A 19,613-nucleotide genomic window follows, 5' to 3' on the forward strand; every position below is an offset into this window, starting at 1 on the left:
ATTCAGGTTTCAGATTGGTTGGGAAAGGAAAACCAGCTGCACCTCCAAACTGATAGTGTTTTGTTCCTTCTCATCTTCTCAAAGTTCATCTCGAATATGCATCTGCCCATTTGCTTATATCTGACAGACAAGGTATTCTTTGTGTTTTATCTCTCTGGACACAGTATTGTTCAATTTTTAAATACCCACAATCATATTCTTCCCTTTGTGGATATCAGTGAACCTCTGTGTATGTGCTTTATACTTTTAAAAGGAGATGAACATCTCTTCCTTGTTACAGACATATTTAAAATATGTTACATTTTATATGTTATAAAATATGAAAAATATGAAAAATAGATATGGATTAAATATTGATTTTATTTTTTAAAGAGCAAGTACAATGATGTTGCATCAAAATAATGCTATGTCATAGTTGTTACAGCTCTGATAGAAAAATAAACATCTCAATATGCTACAGTGTAACTCATTAATAAATATCACAATAGAAGTTAGTAGTCAACTGAAATTAATAAAATAGCTATAAAAGTATACTATTTTAAATAATAAAATATTCAGTATATTTCCAGATGAACAAAAGTAGTGATTTAAAAGTAACATTTCAAATGTAAAATGAGCAGTAAGAAGTTATCAAATTTAAAACCTCTTCCCTTACTAACATTCTCTATGAATAAAATCTAGAGACACATTATTTATCTCTCTATATTTATTTTTTACAAAAGGTAGTATATGTAAAACAGAAAGTTTAAAACTGTAGTATTATTAATAGCTGTCACACAATCACTAAGTAAGACACTTTGAAGTAAATTTTGAAGCAGTAGTAGGTAAGAGTGAAGATGCACAGTGCAGCACAGTGAATTCATCCAACACTAATGCCTCTGCAAGACTCATTTTTCAACATCTCCCTTCAAAATATAACTGAAACAGCCCAAATACAATATATGTATCAGGATAAAATGTTAGAATTTGGAGAGAAATCATTATTTTAAAAACACCAAATATTTTAATTTTTTTTTTTTTTCATAGGTACCTTTTTTAAACATGTTCAGAAAAGGAAATAAAGAGAACATGCAATTCAGAACAGCATTTCTAAAGCTTAAGAATCCAGAAATTTTAGGTTTTTACTTTCCCCTGCCACCCCCTCCCCAGACAGGCCAACCATTCTGGGCTGGCTGGATCTCAGTGAAACCCCGCTGATTTGGCTTGCTATAAAGATGCATTCCTGCTGGTTAACGTTAACCTTTTTCCCCCCTCTCCATAAATTTCAGCTCTCCGTAAGAGCCAACAGATACCTGTGCATCACAGCAGTCTCAAGATCAGAACTGAAAATCAGTGTTTTTCTTAAGTATTGCTTCATTTCTGCTTTCTCCTCTGCTGCAAAATGTGAACCAGGACATTGTCACCACGCATCACTCGCACTTGGGGCAGAGTAGGAGTCACCCAGCACTGGCTCAGCACAAATGCCCCTGTGAGAAGTGCCCTTTACAGCTACTGCTTACATTCCTTAAGGCTGGCTGGTGGAGATCCAGGGGCTGGTAGGAAGTCAACGGGCAGGGGCCCAAACGCTCCCCTGGAGCTTTAATGCAGGTCTGCAGCGTCCACGATTACAGGCTGTCCCTTGCTGGGTTGTGTGCAGGCATTTTGGATGAGTAAAGATGCGAAAAGCCCGCAGCATTAGGGCTCAGACTGCACACATTGCAGTCCCACTGCGGGGCCAAGTGCCTGCCACGCAAACCTAGGGCACCACCGCCGCCAAGCCAACCTACTTTAAAGAGGTTTCCTGCCTTGACAAAAGGCGAAGTGAGATCTCAGAGCACCATTTCTGCAGGGATGCTGTGGGGAGCCACAGTCCCCAGTTCCTCCTGAAGTCTCCTCACAGGCAGCCGTGCTCTTCCATATCTCTGCCCTGGTCACCACCATAGACCCTATGTCTATTTTAGGATGGAGGGGTGCTTGAAGCTGTTTCACACGTTTACTCCCATGCTTTGCAAAACATGCGCTAAGCAGGAAATAAATATTATATATGATCAGACTGGGAAAATAATATTTTTCCACTGCAGTCTGAAGAATGCTTTACATAGCAGGTTTTCATGACATTATAGAGAGAGGAAAAAATAAATCCAGTTGTAAATAATAGCTAAAATGTAAACTATGCCCATATGAACATCCTTCCTTTTTAAGGTTCATTTTTAACGTCTTTGCAAATGTAAGGGAATTTCAGCTGGGCACAATGAAAATTCCTTGCATACCATGCGCACGGTTTCTGGATGAAACAACTATTTTCCCACACACTTCTGCAGCAATCTTATTAGTGTAGTCATGATGCTTGGAAATAACTATTTCATAGCATTTCTTCATTTCATAATACTCGAAGAAATCTGAAGTAAAAGACATACTTTGTAATTACATAAATAAGCAATTTCTGAAGTTCCAAGCAAATAATGAGTCAAAGGTTAAAAAAGGGGACTAGAATTTGAAAACATACATATGGATTTTAACAGTAACAAATATGCTGTGAAAAGTCATGCACATGTTCCATTTGTGGGACTAAATCTAAAAACAATTCCCCAAACCAATGATGAGATGTGGCAGTATCTGCTGGTATATTTTTGGATATAAGCATGCAGTAAAATTATTTGACTTCTTTCAAAAATTTTTTTGAAGAAGTGCAGTATAAGAAGTGTTATTTGAGAACTTTGGAACATTCTATTCTGAGGTTAGTTATTTTTTCTCCTATTTTTATGAGCATCTTTGACGCACAATACATTGAAAACCAATATGAACTAATTTGTCTTTAATATCTCCCACATTAAGCACTATAGGAAGCACAGTCCCTCTGCAATCACTGAAGAAATTCCTTGTGAATTAAAGGCTGCTTTCTCATTTAAGGTCATGTGCTGAGGGAACACAGCTCCCTAAATAGTGAGGCTTTTGTTGAGCTATTCATCTCCTGCAGCAGCTCTTCTGAAAAACATGGTCAAAGGCAGAGGGAAACAAGTACCAAGCAAAGCCAGAGTTTCTCATGGATAGATTCCATCCCTAGAAACAAAGCCTCCTCCCAAGAATCCTGCTCTGTATAAGCTCCCCACGGGCCTTCTAAAAGCCTTGACCTGTCACATTAGCAGCAGCTTATTCTCTTTCACCAGCCTCTTCCACAATACAGCAAAACCATGAGGGAGATGCAAAAAAGTTTTTTTGCTTTTTTTCTTCCAAATTTTTTTTTTTCATTTATTTATTTATTTTTTGATAATTTATATACATTTTAAAATCTCAGGACAGCAAGCAGCTTACAGTGCAATTTGTCCTGTGAGTCTGCTCTGTTTGACCAGAGAATTTTAAACATTCAGGCAGGTGTCTGATAAGGAAATACTGGCCGTGCCCCTCCACAGGCTGCACTCCCATGCCAAGTGCTACAGAAGAAAAGCAGTAGCAGCATGATGTGATGTGTCTGGAAGATGGGTATTACAGCTCAAGTCTTTCTTCCACCAAGAACCCAGTTCCATTATCCCTCACCCACAAAACTGAACTCCCTCTAACAGTGAAAAGTAATTGCTAATGAAAAAAAGGATAATTATCAGTTCAGTAAATGCTTTTGTACATGCTTTAAAGGCCATTATGGGGTGAAAATACATTCTGAGGCATCTCTTTTTTTTTTTTTTTCCAAAGGGTTTATCACACTGTTTAAAGAACATAATTAGCCTCTTTTTTATATACTTAGATATACTCCACTAAGCATTTTTTCCTTCGTTTAAGTTAAAACAGACACCCAGAGATTGTTTCCCACTCACAAATACCTATCAATTGTGATATCAATCTTATATATTTATCCCACCAAAACAAATTGTTTGGAAAAATTTAATTTACACAGGAGGAAAACAGTCCTATATACTTTAAAAGAAAAATCAGAGTTTGGGTGTACTTGATAGATTACAGAATTAATCTATAACTAAGTTTCTACAATTAAGCTATCACAAAAGTCAGGGTCAGTGTAAAGAAACACTCTTTGTTAAATGAGACACTTTTATGTGTGTGGTAGAAAGCTCAGAACTTATTTTGGAGACTGCTTTAAAAACACTTATTAGTACAATTTACAGGTTTTTTTAAAAAACAATCCCTAAGGTCTAGAGCTTTTATGACTAATGAAAGGCCCACTGTCTGTATATTGTTTTTCTCAATCCCACTTGATCCATTACCCGAGAAACTTAACACTCATAAAACACTCATCATTTTTCTACATCCTGCCTTCCTTTCAATCCTCACAGTCCTCAGGTTTCAGTGGGAATTTACAGAAGAAATACAGAATAGGAAATACAAATAATTTCTAAAGACTGCACATAAGGACATCCTGCTTGTTTTCTGTAACTCTTATCTATGACAAATAGTGACAATATTTAGTATTCGAAATAAATGCTGTTAAAATGACACACTGTCTTCTGAGATGATTTTTCTTTCTGCCAGCAAGGTTTTAGTGCATTAGAGGTTGATCAGATTTCCATAGGGTTTCAGCAGCATAGAGATACTAAATCAGACTGACACTTCCAACGAGCATATAACAACAACTTGTCTTCTACCACTCTAGCTGGTTTCAGGGATTAAAAAAAATAAAAATATGCTTGACTTTGTAGCTCACATTCTGCTCTCAGATCAGCTTATGTTGGTCCCACTATGTTTGGAAGAGTTTTGCACATTTCTGAAGGCAGAATCTGATCCATATTTACAAAGTCAATTAATGTCTTCTCTTGAGAAAAAGACTCCTATTTTCCTTATTTCTTCTAAATTGCAGGTTCTTTTCTCCATCACACACTGGACACATTTCTCAACACACAGTCACAAAAAACTGAAGTGGTTACAATAAAATCCTTAGAAAACCTAATCTCATCAACTAATTTACAAAGAGGAAAAAGAGCACATGTAAAATCAGACTTATGCCTGACATCATACAAAGAGATCCAAGTCCTTATTTGGCAAAACACTGACATGTAGCTAGCAAACCAAACACAGCTCTGGCGTAATTTATCTATTTGCAATGGAATTGATGCTGCTTATTCTAAAGGCGTAGTCTGCTGGCAGTGATCATCATGTAGACTGTGCTGTTGGATAGAGGAACTCTCACTTTCTGTAGCCACTCAGTTTCCAAACACCTTAAATTTTGTATAAAATGGGGTGTTTATATTTAAACAAGTAAAAAAGCTAAAAATTACTCTTTATCAGAAATAAATTATCCTTAAGTGACATCATTCATACAAAATATATATATAATTTACCTGTGTGTGCATGCATATGTGTGTGTATACACAACAGGCACCCATACCAGGAACTAAACACTCATTCAATCCCATTGTTTTTATGAGGAAAAGATTAGAGGCATGAGCAGACAAATCAGTGGAATCTGTCAACTGAGAGAACTATAAAAGTACCATTTACTCTATTTAAGAGCACTTTAATAGTTTCATCTATTGCTATAATATACAGCAATGTTAATATTTCAGTCACAGCTTTTGTCCATTCCCACAGAGCACAACAGTACTAGCTACATGTAGAGTGAGATCAGTGCTTTGTCAGACCAGTTTGTATCTACATTCTAGGCCATAACTAAATAAATTAGAATTTGCTAAAGTGCTACATCAACACTAATGTTTCTGAACAGTAGTAATGCACATTTCTCTTTCAAACAAAATTTAAAAAAATACAGCAGCTATATTCCAAACATAATCACATAATGTGAATATGTTTACATGTCACTTTGTTACAGTATTCAACAAAATGCACAACACAAAACCATATGGCAACAGTCAAGACTCCCATAGAGTTCAAAAGGTAATTTTTTAAAAGTTGAGCATGATGGAAATAGACATTTGCAGTCTTCAGAATTCACACTTGAAAGTTTCGTTTAATCGCAACTTGCTGATGTCGATATTTATTTCCTCTGGTTTGTCACGTCTGTATGTTACTGTTCTTGTACAAACTGTAGGCAAAAACATCTTATCCTTGAAGGAGAAGATACAATTTTTATCAGCAATTAGCTAACTTTTATATGCAAGAAAAAGATTACTGAAGATGATGGCTCTGAAATCAATTACCTTCTTTGTTGCAGATACTCTGTAATCTGATGAAGATTTAATTTTATTGCTACTCCCCTGAAGAATTATCTGTCTGATGATGAGGACAACAAGCAACCCGATCAGAAAGGTAACTATAACGATTATGGAAAAGACTCTAAAGTAGTTTCGTCCAGAGAAACAATCTGCAATGAAAGGAAAACACAAAGGCAAAGCCTAATGTACAGAACTGGCATATCCACCACTGCTTAGTAATGTCACATAAGTCTGATAAAAATGAAGGGAAATTAAATTAAGGGAAATTAAGAGGAAAAGTTGTCATATGTGAGTTTTTCAAGTTGAGCATATCAAGAAAGGCAATTCAGATCAAGATCCATAGTAGAAAAATAATGGAACTATTATTCCTTTAATCTACAGAACCAAGACTCAGGCTTTGTATTGCCCACCATAAATTCTTTGTAGATGAGTGAGTTTATAGCTGAAGTAGAGAGGATGAAATATTAGAGATGTTTGGGGCAGAGAGAATTAAATCTTCACAAGACAACAGTGAAGATCACTGCTAAAATTTGAAAGAAATGTGTTTTACTGAATCCTTGTCCAGTGCTCTCCTTACTGGTAGACCAACACATTTAACTATTAAAGCTTTCCTTAATACTAAAGTTATGAAAAAAGTATTCACAATTAGTTTCCTCATTTATGAACTGTAATATAAAAGATTTATATAAATGTTAAGTGACAAAAGTAACCATTTACCTGCATTTTTATTGCTGCACAGAGTGATTAAACTTTATGAGATTTTATTAAAAAAGATTTATTCTTCCACAGCCCTCATAACTGCAGTTTTTTATACTTGAAAGGAACATTCAAACATTACTGAATTTGAGGTAAGCATTCTATTTCTTTCTTTCTTGTTTCTGGTAATGTCAAATAACATAAGCATATTCAAACTAATAAAACATACAGATGCCATAACAAATTTTTATAAATATTTCTTTAAGCATTGCTCAGGCAGGATTCATCATTATTAGACATGACTTCTCAAGGAGCTGGGAAAACTGAACTTAGCAATACTTGGCAATCTTATTTCCTGTTATTATTTATCTTTTACTTTCCCTAAAGCTATGAATGATTTTTTCTTTTTCCTGCTTTCTTTTTCCTGCTTTATTTCTTTGTTATTGTAATAATGTAATATACTTCTGAAAGGCATTCTAACACTGGAAAATTCAATTACTAGTCACAACAGATTTTAATCTCTTACTAAAATTGTCTAGAAAATGCTACTTACCTGAAGTATTATCAATATAATGCAGTAGGTAAGAGCATGAGGTTGTGCACTGGTCAAGTATTACTTGAGATACATTGTTAGAATGATAGCATTGAACACAGTTCCTGTAAAATAAAAATTATAATCAAAAACCTATGTCTTTCTCTACACAGCCTTTTAAGAGATTGTATCAACAGGCTGATGTATTGCTTGCACATAATGCTTTCCTGTTGTTGGTAAAAACATTACGACATTTATTTATTTTCTTTCTGAAATGTGATGCCTCTCTCAGCATTTTATCCCTCTGATGCTTCTCTGAACCAGATAGTCAGAAGTTGCAAACTAAAACATGTCTTTGGCTTCAAGCCACCTTCATCCAATCCCTGCTCTGCCTTTTGTGATGCGAGTTTGTCACAGGGTGCAGCTAATGTCCAGCTTTCTTCAGCTTTCAGCCTCCAGCTCCTTACCAATCAATCTCATTCAGATGCAGGCTGGAACTGAAGGGTAGAGGTAAGTAGAGGAAACACAGCTTTGTCAATAATTTTTGGATGCTATGTTAAGACAAAGCTAAGTAAGTCTGCACTGCTGGGCAGTTTAGAGAGAGCACTATAAGTGGGAGGCAATGCTCTCAGTTTTACCATCTTCACTATACAGCCCTGAAGGAGACAGATGTCACAAGAGATCCCCCAGAAAAACCCTAATTGAATTTTTAATGAAGATATGCCATATTATGAATTTATTAAAGGCACACACTTCACAGTGACTTTGAACAAGTGTAAGTCAGAAAGGTTAACTGCATTTTATCTAGTGGAATCTTAGCAGCAACTTTTCCAGCTGTGGCCAAGCTTTGCTCTCCAGCATTTTCACCAGATGAGCTATAATTGAGATAAATACAAACAAACAATGATTCTGTTTTGAGCACAATGACCTTTCCAATGAAAGGCTGACCTTTCACCCGCTAGGCTACAGTGAAATGCAGAACATGACATGTGTGAGGAGAGGGTCCAGAAGAGCCATGTCTGAGGAAAGGGCTTCATTTGCTCCCTATGCCAAGACCACACAGTGCATCAGTGAGAGCCTGGTCTAGCTTTTCTCCTCCTGGGCTTGCTCATTTCCACCTGCACACTGTCCCTTCCTTTACATGAGTAAGGAAAAATGACATGCTTTGAGACTAGGATGGAAAAGACTAAGTGTTTTGAAACTGAACAATGAAGAAAGTTGTTCTCTGAGTAAGACCTGCTCTGCTCTGCTGATCAATGGCAGTGACAATGCACAAGTACTGCTCTAGTTCCACTCCTCTTTCTTGCAGCTGAGAAGCACAAGGAGTGTGCAAAAACAAATGTGGAAAGTATTACTGGACTTGATAACATTCAAAAATAGGATTTATTTTCCATTTTTAAAAATACAAATTTATGTTTTTATTTCCTATCCAGGAGATCTCATATGAAGAAGTTAAAACAGATGCTGACATGCATTTCTCTTAATTGCCAGTGTGAACCCAACTACACACAGGAGTATCAAGCATGAATTGTACCGTTTTCCTACAGTCTAAATAGGTAAGAAATATAGCTAAGCAGAAATATTTCTTCATGTTCCAACACTAGGGAGTGAAAAAGTCAAATATAGCACAAGAAACATACCAGTTTTCTTCACAGCCTTTGTTACAAGTAGGGCAATATTCACAGAAACGGCCAAAGCTTCTTGGATCTGTGCACTCACACTTTCCACATACACATTTTCCTCTTCCACTGCAAATCTGCCCCTTTGAATTCAGGCACTGCTTTGCTGATTGTGATGAGCACTCGCAACGATCACCTTCCCAGCCAGCAAAGCATTTGCATTTACCACCTTCACATTCACCATTACCTACAACACAGAGAGTCTGGAGTCATATGCTTCCATGAAAACATAGAAAAAAAAAAAGTTTAGATGGATACATTTGTATTGCTTGTGCTTTACCTTAAACAGAACAAATTTAGACCTGGACTTTCTAATTAGCTTTTAAGTTAACAGCTTGGACTGAATTTACTAGCATGATCAATACTGAAGGCTGCTGTTCATTGTTAAACTGAGCAGAAGTTGCTATTATGATGTCACTCTAAAACCTTTTACTAAATTTTTCTCTTTTGCTTTGGATCAAAACAATGGAGATTAGGAATTACACAATGACCAGGAAAATAGTCTTCAGGCAAACTAAACAAACTTCTCTTTAGCTAGAAAACATTCCATTCAAGTAAACAGCAAGATTCAGTGGAAGAAAGATATAAAGTCTATGTGCACAGGCCAGGTTCTTTCCATCCTTTCCATTTTCATTTTCCATTTTAATTTTCATTTTCATTTTAATTTCCTTTTTTCTCCTTTTCCTTTTTTTTTTCTTTTTTTCCCTCTTCCCTACCATAAAGCAGACTACAAAAAATAAGAATTTCTAACTCTGTTTCACTTAGAGTCTCTTCTCTGAAGCAAGTATTCCCTACAACATTCATTTTAATACCAGTATTTGAAATCAAGTGCAACTGTATCTCTCACAGGACTGATTTAGGGTGGTAAAAAATCAGAACCTCACCTGGAAGTTATGATCCCTTCCTAATCTCTCAGCATCTCATATTCCCATTAGACTGAAATCCATCAACTAACTTCCTGGAATAATATATTTTTTTTGTTTGAGAAATCAGTATCATTACTTATTAAGAATTTTGAGATTTAAATATTAAAATAGGTAAACTTAGAAAAAATATCAATGTATCCCCTAGAAAATGGTGGTGAAATTTAGAAGACAGTGTGTATGCCTGTGGTGAAGAGAGCCCAGGATTGTGAATTCCTAACAGGATGTTCAGGACATTTCCCACACTAATTCTGCACAAACAATTCTTGTTATTGACAGCCTTATATCGTTGTTTTCAGCTCCATCATGTACAGTAGCCTCAGAAAACAAAACAAACCAAGAAAATACAGATATAAATGCTGCAACTTACCAGAACACAAGTTTCCCTGGTGATACGGGCAGGAAAAATCATCCATTTCACAGTACTTGCCATACACCTTGCCTAGCTTGTTTTTGTGGCAGAAACATTTTCCCTCTATGCAATTTCCTTGACCACTGCAGATGGGCTGGCCCTGGTGTTGCCTGCACTTCTCTGAGGGGAGCGTGTCTCTGTTAGAGCTACAATTATTGTCACTGCAAGGGGACTGTTTGCTGTCAGAAGTTTCATCAGCCCACACTCTTTTGTGCCCTGTGCTGTCTCCATACTGGCAGGCACAGCTTTGCTGCACATTGACAATGGCAGTTTCATTGAAACCAATAGGCTTAAGTATGGCATATTTTCTCCCTCCAGTTGTATGGCATCCTTTCATTGTAATTGATACATTGAAAAGCACCTAAGAAGAAATAAAAAAGGATTTAACATTATTCTTATTTTCTTGCTTACATTTGCTTGTAATTTTTAACACATAAATACAGCAGAATCTTATATTGTACATGAAGGCACACTAGCTGATAATAGCAAAACACACAGTGGTCACTTATCAAACATGATATATTAGTAACAATAGGCATCACCAATACAGTTAAAATCCTAATGATTTTAAGGGGATTGACAGAAGTCTACTTTTCAAGTTAAGAAAGCATAGTTGCAAAAGACAAAACTTTAACACAAATTAAATGGAAATAGAAATATCATCATCATCCTGCTATTATTTAATATATGTATTCTGTTATATCACAGGAATATTCAGGTAAGAATTGGGACTAGATTGAGCATGACAATACACTAACAGAAACAGAGATACTCTTCATAAAAAGAATCATAATCAATGTCCTGCTGCAGAATTGGTCATGCACATAGAAACCACAGAGGTTTTTGGATGGTCCTGGCTACTCCTACTAAAATACAGAAATGGCTCACATGTTAGCAGTTACTTTTCCCAATTCTGTGGACCCTGTGGCTAGCTCCGGGCCATGTCATGCACATCACCACCATCCTCCATCATCTCAGCAGTGACAGCACCTACAGCAGCAGCTCCCACAGTTTTTTGTAATCCTGGCACAGGACTAACAATCATTTTGGTGGTTAGGTGATTGCCATAGAGTTTCCACCAAAAAAGTTTTTGACAGCTCTGACACGTGTGACACGCTAGATATCAATCTGGTAGTTCACAATTGGTTTTCGGCTTTTTAATTTTGACCCGTGTTCTTCTGACAGGGTATTCTCTCTAAGGTTTTGAATTTTTTCAGCTTCCTGATATACAGCAACTCTTTCTTGTCTCCTCACAAAGAAAATGTAACCAGGAGGAAAAAGTGAGAAAAGAACGTAAGAGAAGCAAGTACCTTTAATCTCTGCTACCAAGAAATAAAGACTTCCAAATAAAAAAAGGAGAAAACCCGAGAAACTGATTACATATGAGGTTGAAACTATCCACAAATACTAAGGCCATTCATCTCTCATCACTGTCTCTCCCTCCCGCTGCGCCCCCACACGAGAACAACCCAGCCCTTGGGGACAATGGTGGCTTTGTGGCGAGTGGGGCTGCGGCTGCCTACACGGACAACAGGAGAAGAATGATGTGCAGAAACATGCACTTAATGTCATATTGAGGGGGCACACAGGCTTTGTCTCACCCTTTGCTTTTCTTCTCATTTCTCAAATGTGCCACTACACACATAACCCCTCAGCAGCCCACACTCCCCCTGCACTGAGCTTTCTTCCCTTGGGTTGCAGGGCAAAAGTGTGGCTATAGAGAAATGGATTCATACAGCAGGTGCGTATCACGTGGGGAGGACAGGCTGCAGCTAGGGAATGTGCTCTTCAACACAGAACCCTGCCAGAAAAAATCATCTTCATGTACAGAACAGTACTGGAAGAATGGCAGGGAAATGGGAGGGAAAAGAAAATCATGTTGTGCGTATGAGTCGTGAAATTTGATTCTGAACACAGCAGCAGATAGATTAAACCTGTGGTGACTAAATAATTACACCACCATGACACTTGCTAATAGCCAAAGTTAGTTTTGCACCCTGAAGAGGCCACAGGATTCTTCCAGAATTTAATCCACTTTGTGTATTGGTAAGAAAAGGAAGGAAGAAGGATTAGACAATGAAAGGAATGTGAGAATTAAGGAAAAGCATTTTGTCTGTAAACAAATACTGAAGGAAGGATTTACGGTTAAAATAAATTAATCTCTTAAGGATGGCTCATTTTCAACAGCCGTAGAGGTTTAGGACCACATGCAATCTGTTACAATCAACTGGCTTGGCTTTTTATTAAAAGGAAACAGATATAAATATTTTTCTTTTCATTAAACAGAACAAATTCCAGTCCTGTTTCTTATGACATGCCCAGGGAGCAAGTTTCTCCAACAGCAGAGAAAAGATGCATTAAGAATAAAAACAGCAAATCTCCTGTAAACTGTAGAAGCTACAATCAGCAGCATCCAGACAAAATTCAGAAGATCATAAAATGCATTCAAACTTACATTAGAATTCACGTATTTAATTTGTTTTGCTATTTCTACACAGAGACACAAGCTACTTCTCACACTAGCTGAGACATATGTACATGTCAAGCAGGAAAGAACTCCTTGACCCTGCTCTCTAGAAACACAGATCTCTTCCTGGCAAGCAAAAAGAATTACTCCAGTAGTCCAAGCAAGTAAATAAATATATCAAGGCACAGAGAAGTTTTTCTGGGAAGAAAACCATGTTCTTTACATCAGCCAGACATCTTCCCCTGCATTTTCATGGTGCATGATGCTCTGTTTCATTCAATAAGTGGCACCAATTCAAATGAGAATAAATTATTTTATTAATTTGATTTGTAAAATAAACTAATCATCCACAACCCTGATTGTGCAGGAAGACTACTAAAGCAAGAAGAGAGAAAGGTGACATCTAGTACAGATCAAGGAACACAAATTCCAGTTATTTTTTTTCCACTGGGTGATTATCTTTCAACCTCTTTACATACAGATTTCATCACAATGGATGTGGTGGTTGTGCCCAGTGGACGACAAAGAAGGAAAGTTTTAATGGACGTTAGCTTTCAGGAAAGGCTTTGAGCCTTAGTTCCACAGGATTAGTGAGAATTAAAATAAGATTCGGGAAAAATAAACCCAGAGAATAATAGAAAGCCTGTGATCATTAATCACATAAATCCATTTTCAGTTTAAGTAAATCCCTAGAAGATTTCACACCATTGAAACCCAACCAAACAGAAAAATAAGTATCCCAGTTTCTTGAAGAATGAGAACTATCAACATACTTCTTTATTATATCCTACATTTTTACATCCTTCCATGCCAGTTTTTTTACTTCCATCAGGACAGATTGCAGTGATATTGAAATGAAGACCTTGGATCTGGTTATCCACTTGAATTTTCACTTCAGAGATTAGTTTCTGTAACCAGAAAACAAGTTTTAATTGCATTGCATCTCAAAATATGTAATGTACATTAGTGACTAACACCAAGCACAGCTCCTCTGTCTGACGAAAAATGAAGAAAGCTTGTCTGTGTGAATAAAGGAATGAATTAAAGCATTGTTTCCATGTAGAGACCCAATTACATTCCAAATATACACAACCAGTGAACTGGTAATTCTGATAAAGAGGATTAGGGTTTCCAGATAAAAATGTTTTCAGCTTTGATAACATGGTTTTGAGACTGCATTTTTCACAATTTGAACAACCATGAGCAACAAAAACTGCTCATTGTTTGAGTCGACGCTGCCTTTTAGCCACACACCTAAAACACAACAGTAAACACATATATGACCACTGTTATCCAGCAGAAAAGTTTCCTAATTGACTTTAAAAACTTCTGATATTTTGCATCTGTCTTGGAAAAGTTTTCTCTGAACAAACCTTAGGGTGACCTAAAGGCTACTGGGACTATTCTTACTGATTTTTCTGGGTCAGCTAAGACTATGTAAGCCAACAATTGGCACATCCCATTAGGGCATTTTGCAATAAAAAATAATGAAAAAGCAACTACTTTGTAACTTGTATTTACTACATGATCTAAAATCCTGCTTCCTTCAAGGAAGAAATATTGCTCCTTGACTATTTAAAAATTTATTAAAGCTCTGTACAAACTTATGAGCTGAAAATTGCACAGAGAGATTTTCAGAATTCCTGTCATATTACTATTAAAAAATGAGTTTAGTGGGATATTTTTACTGCTACAAATGGAAATGCAATTATATGAATCTTAACACATGTTTATCTGAGTAAGTTTTTGAAAATTAGTGACTCATCTTTGGCTTTTTAGCCAGGGATTTTCAGCCAGGGCTTTCCATAGCTAATCCTAAGGTTTCCCTGCCTGGAACAAGACTGCAAGAGGCCCACTGTCACTGAATATCAACACTGAATTTATTTTCTTACCTAAGTCCTTTATTTTTTTTTCTAGAGTGCAACACATTCAAGACATGTTCACCATGTGTTTATATATTAAAAAGCCCCTAACACTATGATAAAAATCTCAAGGCTATGATGGGAAGAAAGACTGTCTAAAAAATGAAAATAAAGCAAATGCAAACTGGGGGTGGCTGGACCAGGAAAGTCCCACTAAATCTCTTATTGAACTAAATTATTGTTTCATAAAATTTCATTTTCTCCCTTTGAATGTTTGCCCTGCACTGGGTGGGAATTGTGTTTCCATTTAGGACGGGCAGTGTAAAGCTGTCATACAAAAGGATTACAATTTTCAAAATTTTATGGCAGCAACTTCCTGCAATCCTCCATATTCAAAATGAGATGTCTTGACTTTATAAGAGGAAGTAAAATACCAGTAAGAATTTGTCTGCAATTTGACTATCCCTAAACTCTTCTGCTTTTGAATGTTTGCCTTTTCCCAGTGTCTCTAATGTGACAGTGAGAAAAATGTTTGCAAAAGCACTCTATAGACTAGGAACAGTCACGGGGGCTGGCTCTTCATTATAGCAAATTTGCTGTAAGCAAATTTCTTCATTCTGTGGTTAAGCAAGTAAAATGGATAGTTCTGGCCTCCCAAATCCAACTAATGAACAAAAAAAAGTGACACCTGAGTTTTCAGCTTTCTGAAATGGAATGTTTGTGAGCAGCTGCACAGCTTTACAGCATTCAACCATGCAACACATCACATTCATTTAGATGCTCTATGGGCTCCCCATGCTCTAGTACCTCAAATGTCTGTTTCTTGGCTTCATTTTCAAAGCTTTTTATACCCTCTTTCCCTCACTAACTACATGCCTATTTCACTTTCAAACTGCCATTCTGTGTTCATCACGTGTGGAAAATGACTTTATGCTATTTCCCATACTATTGCTGTCTCTTTCCCAAACTATTACGTTCAATTGATGATTCCAAGCAAGAGTTCACAAAGCCAGTTCCATTGTTCTCTCCCAAACCTCTATCAAAACTCTTCTTCACTTCCATGCCTCAAACCCCCAAGTTATTACACCACTTTTTACAGTATAGATATTGCTTTTCACTATATCCACCATTCTCAAATTACCTCCTTGAAAATTCCCATAAATTATTCTGCAAAACTCTCCAGATACTGCATTGGGTTTTTGCTCTGAATTTATATAGTGCCTAGACAGCGGTGTTTGGTCTGTTACTAAAGATCTGAGGTGCCAAAATTCAAATAAATAAACCATCTTTTGAAGTGACATAGCAACAGGTGCAGAGAATAGAACAGAATATTTAGAATCACCCTTAGAAATTAAAGAACAGTAGCTCTTGCCTTTGAGACCCTGACAGCCTGGGACTTTGAGAGCTATCATAAGATAGCATCACCTATCCACCTGGACATTAGGAAAAATAGGGAATGTTTCCTTGTGGACTTCAGATGGAAGAAAAGATCCTGGAAATGAAAACTTCAGACTATGAAAGATGAAAAATGTACAAATATTACATACAACATTGCCACTCTCATCATACCTGATAGGCTTCTACCACCAAATCATTGAGATTTGCTGCTTGTGATTCTATTTGCCTTGCGACAGTACCAGGCAACAGAGGTAACAGATCCTATGAAACAGACAATAATTGATGCAGTTTTAATTTTAAGGATAAATATTTCATCTTCAAAATTGAAAAAAAATAAAAATCAAGTTTCTAACCTACTTTATACCAATGAAACTGGCTTCCTTGAACAGCAAAAATAACATTGATGTTATTGTCAATCAGTTTTTCAGAGAGCTGCCCAAGAGATGGATGCTCCTGAAAAATACAACAGTAAAGAGAAGATTGCAGATTAGTAGGGAAACATCTTATGTTTCATATATGACACATTATAGATTTCCAAAACCAATTCAATCTTAACTTCTAAATGTACAGAGAACGCTAGACCAACATCAAAACCAGGATGAAGCCATTTGAATAAAAAATAATAATAAAAAAAATCATCAGGGCATCAGCCAGGCTTATCTGTTGCCAACTATGAAGATCTGCTGCACAGTGGGAGGACTTACTCTACAGTACTATTTTTTTGGTTTGAGTGTGATGCTTAAGAAATATGGATATGATGTGGTCCATGGTCCATTTGGAAGAACAGGGAATGAGAGGTGGGCTCTTGTGCAAAAGTCAGGGAGAAAGTCCAACATGAAGCACTGAGATGAGGTGTGCTTTTCGGAAAAGCAAGGAGGGTAATTAAAAATGTTTGATTCTCAGACATATATTTTGGCATCAAGCACAGCCACTAGATCAGGTTCTGGCATTGTCAGTATTCTATGCTTATCTCACAACTGACAGCACTCTCCTCTGCGTGTTCAAGACCTACCTAAGGACTTATGACTCCAGTCCTCACCATGAAAACCTGCTACACTTTCTTAACCACAGCTATGCTTGTCCTCAGTAATACATTGCTCTATTTGGTGGAGTACCAACAACAGCATGTCCTGTGCCAATGGCCTGCTTTTCTACATTTCTCATTGAGGGGATTTGACATGGATTTGAGAACAAGAGCTGTGTTGCTATCTCTCCATCCAAGATCTGGCGAAGTTCAAGGGGTCTCTGTGGTCCCAGTGGGCTTTGTACACCTGGGTTATGTGAAATGCCTTCAGCTCCAGTACTCTAAACCAAACCGTATCTCAAAAACACCACTTATTAACCAGCCTTAAGTGAATAATTCTCAAGAAGTAAATTCAACACTTACAAAGAGGTTTCATCTGGACACCTCCATTTATGTCAGGTGCTTCAACCTTTATCCCCCACATTTTTTTTTTGTCTTTCTTTTCCTGATATTTTTCACCATCTGTCCTATATTGTCTCTCTCTAGCACAAACACAGTCCATCACACTGAATGGTTCCCCTTCTCCTCAGATTGTCCCTTGTTACTTAAGCCACCCTGCAAGTCAACAGCTCTGCTAGCAATAATCTGAATAGCAAGACAACTGAGACAAAGTAATGCAAGGGAGTAAAAATCCATTTTCCATCATATTGCACCTTTATAAAGAGCCTTGTACAGAGAGAACAAAAGAGTTTCTTGGTGCAGTCAGAGTATACAACTCTCCCAATGTTTCAACACTTTGGTAAAAGATGATATAGATAATATAATAGATATAATAGATAACTGACGAAAGGTAGATAACACAATATTAAACAGGCCTTCTTACAATTCCAGATGGAGAAAGTAGCCTACAGCACAGTGCTAGGCCCTCCTTCCTTCTCCATGGCACAGAGCACAGCGGTGGGGCCTCCACTGTGCTGCACAACCCTACAGGCCACATGGAATTGGCTGGCAGATCACAGCACAACAAGTGGTCCTAGGACACGAGTGGAGACAGATCTTCTGCAAATACCTACTGCACCATAAATGTGGGATGACAGGGGCAGTATCAAGGGATCATGAGATGGTGGCAAAAGAAGTCAGTCTTCTTGATTAGTACATGACACTAGACCTGTCTGAATTCCAGCAGAGTGGCCCCTCAACAATTCTGCAACTACTAGCTGAACTCTGGAATTGGCAGTATCAGAAATAGCTTTCCAAGCTTTCATAAAAGAAAAACTAATTCAGATGGAGCTTACTGAAGTCAAGAGATGACACCCATAGACATGTAAGAGCTGCAGGGACACGATGCCCAGACTACCTCTGTTCACAAGGAAGGCTGAACTTCCATGTACTCGTCATCAATAACTGTCTAGAGTGTCCAGTTTCCTGTTTCTTTTTATTAGAATTGAGTTAAAAAAAAAAACAAACCCAAAACCAAAGCCCAAAACATCAACAGACCCACACTAGCTTTTTAATTTTAAGCATGTATAGAGATGACATAAGGTACCAGTGGTCACTCATGGATCCTCACTTTGCTTGCTGTGACAACCTTGATGTACTTCATGTGTTTTTATATTATCTCTTCCCACTACTGCTCAGATAAATGTAGTTTAATTTTAGATCATCTTTCTTGTTTCAATTACATCATTCATTTTATTATTTTAACCTCCTGTGTTAAGCTGAGAAGATAACTAATACAAATGTTAAATATTTCAGAAAGGGAGTTAACCAAGCACAGATCTAATTAAAAGAGACTAGATTTCTTTCCTATCATGCTTTTTTTTTTGCTGACCTCTCTCTGACTGCTTAGGAAAAGTTAAAAAGAAACATGCAGAAAAATGTCTAAGTGGAAACAATTCTGATGTAAAGGCCAAGCTTATTCAAACAAATAAAGCAAAGTTCTCTTAACTGGCACAATAAGAAATAAAAATATGCCAAAATACAATCTTCTCATGACTACCCAAAGCTAAGAATCAAAGCAGGAAAACAATATGATTACAGAAGTCTCTCTAATTTAACACAGCCAAACAAAATTGTATTGATATGAACAAAACCTAAAACTGTGTTTCATATTGTTTCCTAAAAGACTGACAGATTTTCATGATATTTCATTTAAATATGAAATAGTCTTCCCAGCCCCCTGATTTTACTCATTCATTTGAAGTTTCATTATGGATTTCTATAAGTAAAATAATCACATGTATCATGGATAAGAAGAAAAAAGTGAGAAACCAGCACACTTTCCCTTACAGACACTATTGTGTTGTCATCACATCTGCTCCAGAAAATGCAATTCCTAGTACTAAGTGTCTGTCTACTGTTAACATGTGGACATACAAAAATTAGCCCATATTAAAAAAAAAAAGGGTTAGCAGCCAGAAGACACATGGATCTAAATGTGCCACCACAGATCTAAGCATTTTTCAAGGTAATTTCATTTAGGTGGCTAAAAAAACTAATTTCATAAAATACATCAATAGTAGTCATCATGGAGATTTCTTTTTCCATATGGGACAATAAAATTATGATCTTTCTAACCAGAATGC

The 19,613-nt window shown here is 36.9% G+C and overlaps 1 protein-coding gene across 2 annotated transcripts in view; it reads right to left on the reverse strand.

The window, feature by feature from the left end:
• Positions 1-4,002: 4,002 nt before the first annotated feature.
• Positions 4,003-19,613, reverse strand: part of ITGB8 (integrin subunit beta 8) — a 43,374-nt gene continuing 27,763 nt past the window's right edge. The window contains exons 7-14 of one of the 2 annotated variants that reach the window (XM_086854639.1): positions 16,422-16,517; positions 16,236-16,325; positions 13,578-13,712; positions 10,296-10,698; positions 8,964-9,189; positions 7,345-7,448; positions 6,081-6,244; positions 4,003-5,987 (exon numbers count right to left, since the gene is read on the reverse strand). In XM_086854639.1, the coding sequence (XP_086710765.1) occupies positions 5,865-5,987; positions 6,081-6,244; positions 7,345-7,448; positions 8,964-9,189; positions 10,296-10,698; positions 13,578-13,712; positions 16,236-16,325; positions 16,422-16,517 (1,341 nt within the window). In that variant the 3' untranslated portion in view covers positions 4,003-5,864. The remainder of the gene's footprint in view (positions 5,988-6,080; positions 6,245-7,344; positions 7,449-8,963; positions 9,190-10,295; positions 10,699-13,577; positions 13,713-16,235; positions 16,326-16,421; positions 16,518-19,613) is intronic. The other variant, XM_086854645.1, reaches the window with a different exon arrangement.

The sequence above is a fragment of the Cyanistes caeruleus genome, chromosome 1 (assembly GCF_971803275.1).
Source record: "Cyanistes caeruleus chromosome 1, bCyaCae1.hap1.1, whole genome shotgun sequence".
NCBI classification, from domain to species: domain Eukaryota; kingdom Metazoa; phylum Chordata; class Aves; order Passeriformes; family Paridae; genus Cyanistes; species Cyanistes caeruleus.